Below are 9,944 nucleotides of genomic sequence, written 5' to 3'. Positions count from 1 at the left end.
CGACCTGCCCTGTCTGTGGGCACACGGCAGGAGGGTCTTGTGAATATTGCTGAGTGGCGGGTGATGGCCCTGGATGGGACCCTGCGCAAGAAGTTTGCTTTGAAAGGTTTTAGGCATTTTCCAGGGTGTCACATGGCATCCTTCTGGAGGCCCTGATATCAGGGTACTGGGGAATCTGAAAAAAGCCTGGGGTCAGCAGAGGGTCTCATTCTATGTGACCACTGTATACTATTAGGGGTTCCCTGGGGAATTAAAGGGACATTTGGTATATGAGAAGGTCTCATGATAAAGTGAGGTCTCAGAATGAGCAAGAAGGCCACTGCAGGGGTGGGGGTGGGGCTAAGTTATCTGAGTGGCCCCAGCATAGCAGGATGACCCTAGTTATTCTCAACGTCAACCAGAGCATCCACACTGCTTGTGATTAGGGCTCTTTTTCGTCCCCAGAAGTGTCCCTAGTTTACCACTAAAACATCTTAAGTGGACAGGAGGCTGCTGGACAGAGAGGGAAGTCTCATGTCCACCATCAGCTCATGACGCGCAGGTCTAATCGAGATTCAGCCACTTGCTACACACAGGTGCCCACCTCATCAAGGCCCCCAGGCCCACTCCAACGTCTGCCCACCTCCTCACTGCCCATAGTCACACCCCGGAACACACACAGTCTCTAGCTCACACGAGCACGACGTCAAATTATTTTAGATTAAAAACTGAACAACGAGCCTGCTACCATGAGAGAGGTAAGAACGAGGCCCGGACAAGGCAGTGCCAAGAGAGGATGGGACGGTCATCTCAGCGTTCAGGCCACCTCCAAAGCCAGAACCTGGGCTCAGAGGCACTCTGGGCTCTTCAGCTGGTCCATCTTCAGCAGTTGTGAGCAGAGCCTGGTGGAGGGATGAGGTCATTTTGCAAGGATCTATCGGGCCCCTTCTCCCCAGTGCAGGCAGAATCCCTCTCCAGATACCACTTGTGACCCTAACCCCATCCCTTACCCCCTGAGTGTCTTACCTGGTGTGATGAGAGGCGGCCCATCCCCTGGGCGGTGACTAGGGAAATAAAAATGATAACATACAAATAAATCCCCTGTTTGTCCTCTCCCACTGGGCTATGGAATTCTCAGCTTGCCCAGACACTTTCTTGGCTGGTTCTCCCTGTAGGTTTGTACAAAGCTTGGGACCAAAGCCTTCTAAGGGATGATTTGTGTGAAACAAAGCCCAAGAGACCTCAGGGCAGAGTACCCAGGCCTGTCCTCTTTGCACAAGGCTTAGCCTTTTGGGCGTGCCCAGAACCCATCTCACCTGGGCTTCTGTCTGAACTTGCACTTGCACTTTCCACCTGTTGGAGAGGTATGTGGTCAGAGGAAGGACTACCCGGTCCCTTCCCTGTTCATTCCACCCCCTCCCAAAGCTCCTGTACTCACTCATAAGGACTATGATGCCCACAGCACAGAGAATCCCTGCACAGATGAGCCCGCCGACTCTGAGTCGATACCAATCTGAGAAACAGAGAAAATCTCACAGCTAACCCAGCTCCCCCGACCCCTCTACCCCCAACATCTATCTCCCCACTCACTCGGTTGCAGTAAAAACGAAAAAGCAAAACCCCAGCCCTGTTGTACACACATTACAGTTCATATCCAAGCAAGCAAGATGTCTCATGTGCATTCAGGGGCAGAGAAGCCGTCTGAAGGGAAAGCATCAGTGTGGGGAGAAAGATACAAAGTCAAGATGTGAGTCTTTAGAGAGCACTGTCAAACAAGGGCTCTCTGAGGAGGCCCCATTGGAACGGGGATCTGCAGGAAGACTGAGTGGCCCAGCATGTGTATAGGTCGTGAGATTGGCAGATGTCTTCTGTATCTGAGGACAATAGCTGGAGCAGGGGTGAAGGAGAGGTCAGGGGGCAAGGGGCAGCTCCTGGTGGCAGCTGGAAGTGGGGAAGACTGGGGTAGAATTACCCACCTTCTTTGGGAAGATTTTCATGACCAACTTTCTGGAGGTTGATCTGAACCTAACGCCGCTTGCAAACTGGACTCAGTCCCGAGTCTGTCTTGCATTACCCCTCACAACTGATTCTTTTAATCTGCCTGGATACTCAGTGACCCATTTCAAACCCTCTCCTACACTGGCCCCTGGGTCACCGTGAACTGTCAGGCATTCTTGTGTGGAACCCTTGATTCAAAGTAGTGCGTAGGGTCGGGAAGAAGTGAACAGGGACGCCGCTCTTACCGTAGTAGAAGGGGCTATTTTTATCTGCAAAGAGAAAAAGGACACACACATGAGTCTGAGACAATAGCAGGGGTCTGGGGTAAGTGGGCTGGAGGGGTGGGCTCTGACTCACCCTCAGGGTCATTGGCATCCAGAGTAGGAAGGCCTGTGGGGACAGGAAACAAGTGATTGGTGACTATGGTGGCCCTAGAAGAGCCGTGGAGGTTTGTTGCCTGAGGAAAATGTTCTGGGGAGGGGGGCAGCCCCACCTCCAAAGTGCACAGGATCCAGCTGCTGGCTTGTCCCACCTTGGCACGGAGATGTGGGTTCATCCACCCACCCCCAGCTGTGAGCCATGCCAGCATTTTGCCACCGGAAACAGATCCTATTCTGGGTACTTTCTGGCCTCTGTCTGACTGAATGTTTCCAGGCATGCGGCTGGGCCACACCTCCTGCTGGAGAAGCTTTGTTCTTCAAGGTAGCAAATGTTTTCTGTTCCCAGGACTGTTTCCTCCACACCAGCAATGCTCACAGTTCTCCACAGCGATAGCCTGCGGTTATCAGGGTTGCCAACCATCCCCCTTTGAAATGACTCTCAGTTGGCAACTTCAATTAACTTACATCCCTATTCCAAATAATGCCACCTGTACCCAAAGAATGTTAAAGTAAAAAGTAGTAAAAAAAAAAAAAAAAAAGGTGTGGGGGCAGCTGGAGAGAGAGGACTCTGACTGCTCTTGCAGAAGACCCAAGTTCAGTTCCCAGCACCCACATGATGGTTCCCAAACATCTGTAACTCCAGTTCCAGGGGGATCTGACACCCTCTTCTGACCTCTGCAGTTGCCAAGCACTCAAATGGCAAAAGCCATACATATAAAATAATTAAGAAAAAAAAAGAAAAGAAAAGATGGTTGACTCCCAAGAAACGATGGCCAAAGTCGTCCTCTGGCTGCCACAGGCACAGCCACACATGTGCACAGCTGCACACACATGAGCACACAGTCATGCACACACACACACACATATGCACAGCTGCACACACATGAACACACAGTCATGCACACACACATATGCACAACCACACACAGTCATGCACACACACACATATGCACAGCTGCACACACATGAACACACAGTCATGCACACACACACATATGCACAACCACACACAGTCATGCACACACACACATATGCACAGCTGCACACACACGAACACACAGTCATGCACACACACATATGCACAACCACACACAGTCATGCACACACACACACATATGCACAGCTGCACACACACGAACACACAGTCATGCACACACAAAAGAGGCAGAGGGAGGAATGAAGGAGAAAGCACAACAGGAGCTCAGGGTGAGGATTAAATTCTGGCAGAAAGCTTGCTTGGCTTCAGCCTGGGCCTGAGTTCTGCTAAAGGGACAAAAACAATGCTTAATTATATTTGAGGCATGAATGCTTGTGACTACTCCACCCAGGCCCGTCTCACGGCTGTTCAAACATTAACGCACTGAAGCCTCACAAACCCCTATGACTAAGTGCTGTTCTTCTCTTGTGTTTTCAGAGATGGGGAAACTGAGGCACGAGGTATCCCAGTTATCCACTACGTCACTGCTAGGCTCCTAGATGCATCTGGGAAGGCAATGTAGAGAGGCCATGACAGTAATCATGACACAAGGTTACTTGGCCGATCCTTCGGCTTGCTGTCACGGAAAATTTAATGTCATCTCCCCACTGGAAACACAGCACATACTCCACACACGCACACACACATACACACACGCATGCACGCACGCACGCACGCACACACGCACACACACACAGCTCATCAGCACCCAGCTGAGAGGCCCAGGAGAAAGGGCAGTTTGGCGGCCAGACACTCACCTGCTAGGAGGACCAGCAGGCTCAGAACGACCTCTTGCATGGCACAGCGTTGATCTAGAGGAGTCCAGAGAACAGGACCAATCTTAGCAGAGTGACCAGGACGCAAGGCCCTGCGCCTCTGGTTCCCTGTCCCACCTGTTGCTCACAGGGAGCACAGCCCAAGGTACACATGGGAAGGCTGGTAGTGAGCCTGAAGCTGGGAGATAAGGAGCTCCAAAGTCAAGTGGGGGCTGGGCGAGCACTCAAGCTCCGGGAAGGAGCAGCCATTGCATTGCCTGGACAGAGACTTTAGGTTTTACCATAATGAATCTTTTTTTTTTTTTTTTTTTTTTTTTTTTTTGTCTTTCGAGACAGGGTTTTTCTGTGTAACAGCCCTGGTTGTCCTGGAACTCACTCTGTAGACCAGGCTGGCCTCAAACTCACAGAGATCGGGCTGTCTCTGTCTTCAGAGTGCTGGGATTAAAGGCGTGCGCCAGCTCTGCCCAGCATGAATCTTTTCTTGGAGAGAAGAGGTGGAGTGGTGTTTTGCTATGTCCAGGCTGGCTTTAAATCTGTCATCCTCCTGCCTCAGCTCTCCAAGTGCTAGGATTACGGCACCACATTCAGCTTGTTATCCCTGTGTGTATGATGGGGAAACTGAGGTTCTGAGAGGTGAAAGTTGATGTCCAAGATCACTTGGTCCTTAAAACAAGATTTAAACAATGCCTTGTTCACCCCACTAGAGGTTTATAATGAAGAACAGTGAGGGCCTCGGGGTGTTTTGGGGAGTAGGGTGTCAAGAGCCAGGTGGCATGAGGCCCAGGTTCTGGGAGTGGCTCCCACAGACAGCTTGGAGCCTGCCCGGCTCTGCCCACACACTGCAGGCTTCTAGCTGGGGCCTGAGCTGACTCCCTGGGCTCCTGGGTGGGTGTATGGCAGAAATAATGCCATGTTGGTGGAGCATGTGCAGAGGGGAGTCCTAGCGGCAGTCTTCCCTCCAGCTTCTGCCCCACCCTTGGGTCTGTCCCTTCAGACCCCGCTGAGCATTCTCCCCTGTCCCAGCTCAAGTCCAGTCTCTGTCCCCTACCCGAGCCTTAGCCCCTGACTCAGCCTCCGAGCTTGCTCCTCACCCCAGTTCCTGCCCCTTTGGGGTTTCACTTAGCAGCAAATTCTCCCTAGTTCCCCAGTGAGGCTCGCTCAGCACAGAACCCCTTTCCATACAGCTCTGGCCATAAGAGTCTGCCTTTCTGTCACCCTGGAGGCCTTCAATAAACCCTGGTCTCTGTGCACCTCCTGCACTTGCCCTGTTCAGCTATCAGAAGCTCACGTGTGCGCGCGCGCGCACACACACACACACACACACACACACACACATCAAGATAATTAGTGCTAACACTTGTCCCCATTCCCTGCATGCTGGACACTGCCCAGTGACCTTGCAGGTTCCTTTCTCAATCCCTAGCAGCCCTGATGTCACCCTTCAGAACTAACCCTTTTTACCGGCCAAAGCACACACTTAGAAAGAATGCAGCCAGCCACTGATGGTGCAGGGGTGTCCCATACGCTCACACAGACATCTCCATTTCCCTGGGTCCACCCCCAGAGGCCTGGGAAATCCTTCAACTTCTCTACCCATCTAAATCGGTCCAGACCTGTGATGTAAGCTACCAGGGAAGGCAGGAGAAATGCTAACTCACAGTTAACCTGGAATAGAGAGTGCGAGGTCAGACCAAACAACTTAAAGAGATGTCACAAAACAAAAAGTAAAAAGAGGATGTGAGATGCAGCTCAGTGATAGAGCTTTTCCCTAGAATCTCCCAGTGAGGACATGGTAGAGCCTCTGCCTAGAATCCTCCAGTGAGGGGCTGGGGTGTGGCTCAGTGGTAGAGCCTCTGCCTAGAATCCCCCAGTGAGGGGCTGGGATGTGGCTCAATGGTAGAACCCCTGCCTAGAATTCCTCCATGAGGGCCCAAGAGAGTGACCCTGCACTGGAGACTTGCTCTCCAGGTCTTGGATTTAATACTTATCTCTCTCTCTCTCTCTCTCTCTCTCTCTCTCTCTCTCTCTCTCTCTCTCTCACACACACACACACACACACACACCACATACAACTCATTATTTTAGATTTAGCATGTATTTTTTCTGTAGTAGATTTGGGAACTATGTCTCAGATGTCTAGGGCTCCAGCAAGCACTTTAGCGAGCTGGAGTGGTGTTTAGGGTACACGCTGCAGATGTCTGTGGTCGAAGGTTGCCTCCTAATACTTTGTTGTCCGTGTGTGTAAGACACTAGCTGTGGCAGCTGGCTCCTCCCGAGCACCCAGCCCATGCATTTTTCTCAGTTTGACCCTGACTCCCTCACATCATCTCCACCGCTGGATGAAGTCGGCGCTGCCATCAAAGCCGTCACTTCTGAACTAATCTTAACACCGCACACTGTTGTTACGCTGCTGGGTTTCGCCTCTTACTCTCTCCCTGCAGACCCCTCCGAGGCCCCGAAAGGCCCACACTTTCCCATCCCCACAAAACACCCCAAATCTGAGAGCCTGGGCGGGGGTGGGGGAAGACAGAGATTCCATCTGCAGCCCTGGCACCGCACGTAGTCTCAACCCTGGCATTTGTAGGGCTGCAGGGAGCGGGAAACCGCCATCTACCCAAACTGTCCTGTCCTGTGTTCTGAAGAGAGCTGCCTGCTTGCCTGAGACACTACCCTCCCTCATCTCCTTTCTGCCTGTGCAAGCCGGAGGACAGCTACAATCACGGCCTCCTGTCTTCTCTCCTCTTCCACGACGGTGTAGGATGGCCACATCTGCCAGGGTATAATGCATAAATCCTCGTCATTTGAGTCCCCCCACATCTTCTAACCAAGCCCCACTTTACAGTCTCCAGAGAGGAGAGTACCCCTCTTTCCTGGCATTCATCATCATCCGTGTGCCCCCAAATCACATGCGTGTCCATTCAGACACAGCCCCCATCCATGTCATTCCTCTGCACTTAAATTACTTCTTGTTTACTGAGTTACCCCCACCTTATTCCCAAGAAAATCTCCAATCGTGATACCATATTGTAATCATTTCCTGCTCACCCTGACACCCCCACCGGTTAAACCCAGACTTCTCATCTGCTCAGACCCCCAGTCTTCCCTGATCCCCACTGTAAATGCCAGGCAGGTTACCCCTGTTGTCTAATCTAGTCCCACAGAATCTAGCTGTGAGGAGCAGTCAACTGAGGCAGGAGAGGATTGTCTCTTGACCCCAGAAAAGAAACCTTGAAACTGGAAGACTGTTGGGAACTTTAACCCCAGTTTCTATGTAACAGGGACAGTCAGAAGAGCCAGGGAGAGGAGGGGGACAGAGGCAAAGGGCTCCGAGAGGAAGGGGCCCCCAGGGCCGCTCACCTGAGAAGCTCAACAGGCGGAGAGGTGGTTCCGGGAGAAAGCAGAAAGCGGACTGCCAAGCCTGGGCAGCCCTTTATCCACAGCTGCCACGCCCTGAGCAAACCTGGGCAGGCAGGCACAAGTCAGGTCTCCCTGAGGCCAGGGACGCCCCCACCTCATTCCTCCCTTAAAGGGACAGTCCTTCCCATTCTCTAGCTATAGTAACCTTTGGTGAAGTGGAAGGGGATCAAGGTGGGCTGGGGATTAGCAACTTAAAGGAGGGAAGATGCTTTATCCAGTTTCCTGAACTCCAAAGGAGACCCAGAATGGGGAAGGTTCCTAGGATCCTAGGGAAGGTATCCTTAGTGTCAAACCATCTTTTTGGAGGGACATGGTTAAAGCTGAACATCTATGCAATCCTTCTCTGATTTAGCTTCAGAAGGACTTTTTCTTTGTTTGTTTGTTTGAGACAGGGTCTCACTGTATAGCCCTGGTTGGCCTGGAACTCACATTGCAAACCATGCTGACCTTGGTGTCATCAGGACCCACTTGTCTCTGCCTCCCAAATGCTGGGATTAAAAGTGTGCAGCACCATCTATAGTTTTGTTTGGGGGTGGGATTGCTGGCATTTTTAGGAGTTAAGACCCTCTGTCCGTCCTGGATTCTTTGTCAGCAGGGCAGAGAGGTTAATAGAAGATACTGACATGGTCACAGTTGTCATATGAAGGAGACTCTTGCATAGTCATAGTGGTTCTTGGGGCTCATAGACCAGGCCCTAGAAGACTGAGAACAGAACTGTAGACCCCGAGCTGTGTTTCTCCCAGGAATGCACAGCTGATGGGAGGATGCTTCCGAGAGGGCGCGGGTGTGGATGTCAGAACGGCCTTCCTCCACTGCCGATAAGCCCCCTGTACTCTACAAGTCCCCGCCTTACCCTCCTCCCTTTCCTTCCCCCTCCTCTTTCTGCACTCCTTCTGCCTGGGGTCTGTACAAGCCCCCACATGGACCCTGTTGGGGATGCCCCCTCCCCCCAAATTCCGCCTTTTTACACAGAAGGGCTTTTGTCTGGGGGCTGGATAGAGAACAAGGCACTATTGAATGGCTGGCAGAGGATTGGGGTCACTGGGAGGGGCAGGACCAGGAAAGGGGTGGCTTCTATTCGGCTACAAGCTGGACTCCAGACGACCCCCAACACTACGGTGGGGGCAGTGGGGTGGAGCCCCAGAGGCAGCAGGCTAGGGAGAGGCTGCTCTTGTGGGTGTGAATTGGAGAATTAAAGGGGACTTAGGGTCAAGGGTCTGGGGGGTAAGGAAAAAAAAAACCCAGACCCCTCTCCCCACTTCCCATCGTGGCCTCCCTCCTTGATGTAGCTCATTGGCCTGTATTCCCTGGGGCAACTCCTGAGCCCCAAACCTAGGCCAAAGTTTTCTGCCTTCCATAAATGAGCAGACTTCTCCCTGAGGGTAGGAGGCATACACAGAGAAACAGAGGAAGGAGAGGTCTGGCAGAGTCTGGCCAGGGATAGAATGCAGAGGATCCCAGATCTGTTTAGGGATTCTTTGTACCTAGACACATCCTTCCCCAAGCCACTAGCTTGATTGACCCTTGGGAAACCAACCAAAGCCCTTGGTGGCCCCAAGATTAGGATAGTGTTTCCCTCTGCTGGTCACTGTAGGAACTACAAGCATCGGAGAGCAGGGGGTTGGAGGGGGGCGGGGGGGCTTGGGTCTCTGTCCTTTTTGGGCGCAAGCCCAGATGCTAGAGGAACCAGGTGAGAATCCTGAGTAAATTGTGAGGCAGGAGACCGTGAGACCATCGAGCACGGTAAGAATGATTGTCTGGATTAAGGTGAGTAGTGCCCTGTGGTCAGATATAAGTGGATCTCCAGGCCCCTTGTAAAAGGACCAAAGCTAGTGATTTTTTTGGGGGGAGGACATAGCAGGGCGTGATGTCACTGTGGTGGAGGTGTGTGTGTGTGTGTGTGTGTGTGTGTGTGTGTGTGTGTGTGTGTGTGTATCTGTATAGGGACGAACTATCTCTGGAGAGCCATATCCACGGTTGTGGGAAGGGGACCTGGGAGAAGGTGGTGGAAAGACTGGTACTTTCATTTATACTTTGGAATTTTACATCCTGAAAATATACTATCTTTTTTTAAAAAAAAGTTTAATTGAGAGGCCTGAAGAAATGGTTCAGCAGTTAAGATTGCTAGTGGCTCTTGAAGAAGACTTGAATTCTGTGCCTGGAACCCACGGCTCACAACCCCCGGAGATCCAATGCCTCTGGCCTCCAACGATACTGTACACGCATACACATACCCACCCGCACAAAGACACATAATTAAAAATAAACTGTGTGTTTGTTTAAGCTTGATTGAAACTGTTAAGGGTAGGGAAGTCTGGTGTACTTACAGTCCTAACATTTGGAAGGCTGAGGCTAGAAGAATTTGAGTTTGAGACCAGCCTGGACTACCCAGCAAGTCCTAGGTTAGCCCAGGATGTG

At 51.8% G+C, this 9,944-nt stretch overlaps 1 protein-coding gene across 3 annotated transcripts; it reads right to left on the bottom strand.

The window, feature by feature from the left end:
• Nucleotides 1-663: 663 nt before the first annotated feature.
• Fxyd3 (FXYD domain containing ion transport regulator 3) lies at nucleotides 664-7,566 on the bottom strand. 3 transcript variants are annotated; one of them, XM_085697343.2, is made up of 9 exons: nucleotides 7,467-7,527; nucleotides 6,768-6,878; nucleotides 4,092-4,145; nucleotides 2,335-2,367; nucleotides 2,223-2,246; nucleotides 1,418-1,492; nucleotides 1,296-1,332; nucleotides 1,006-1,043; nucleotides 664-881 (listed from the first exon to the last, which is right to left on the bottom strand). In XM_085697343.2, the coding sequence occupies exons 2-9, from the start codon at nucleotides 6,787-6,789 to the stop codon at nucleotides 862-864; spliced, it is 303 nt and encodes a 100-aa protein (XP_085553469.1). In that variant the 5' UTR covers nucleotides 6,790-6,878; nucleotides 7,467-7,527; the 3' UTR covers nucleotides 664-861. The 3 variants fall into 3 exon arrangements, with proteins under 3 accessions (XP_085553469.1, XP_085553530.1, XP_048294240.1); XM_085697404.2 differs by having other exon boundaries at nucleotides 6,728-6,878; nucleotides 7,467-7,526; XM_048438283.3 differs by lacking the exon at nucleotides 6,768-6,878 and having other exon boundaries at nucleotides 7,467-7,566.
• Between the last annotated feature and the right edge of the window lie 2,378 nt (nucleotides 7,567-9,944).

The sequence above is a fragment of the Myodes glareolus genome, chromosome 1, assembly GCF_982192425.1.
Source record: "Myodes glareolus chromosome 1, mMyoGla1.1, whole genome shotgun sequence".
In the NCBI taxonomy this organism is placed as follows: Eukaryota; Metazoa; Chordata; class Mammalia; order Rodentia; family Cricetidae; genus Myodes; species Myodes glareolus.
Note: the sequence above shows the minus strand (reverse complement) of the source record. Positions and strands in the feature narration are given on the sequence as shown.

Bases quoted from the DNA above. Each gene is read 5' to 3' on its own strand.
- Fxyd3 (XM_085697343.2), bottom strand. From the start codon at position 6,789: ATGAGGGAGGGTAGTGTCTCAG. The intron at 1,493-2,222 runs GTAAGAGCGGCG...TCTGTTTCTCAG, and splicing joins AAATAGCCCCTTCTACTACG to ATTGGTATCGACTCAGAGTC. The intron at 1,044-1,295 runs GTGAGATGGGTT...TTATTTCCCTAG, and splicing joins AAGTTCAGACAGAAGCCCAG to TCACCGCCCAGGGGATGGGC.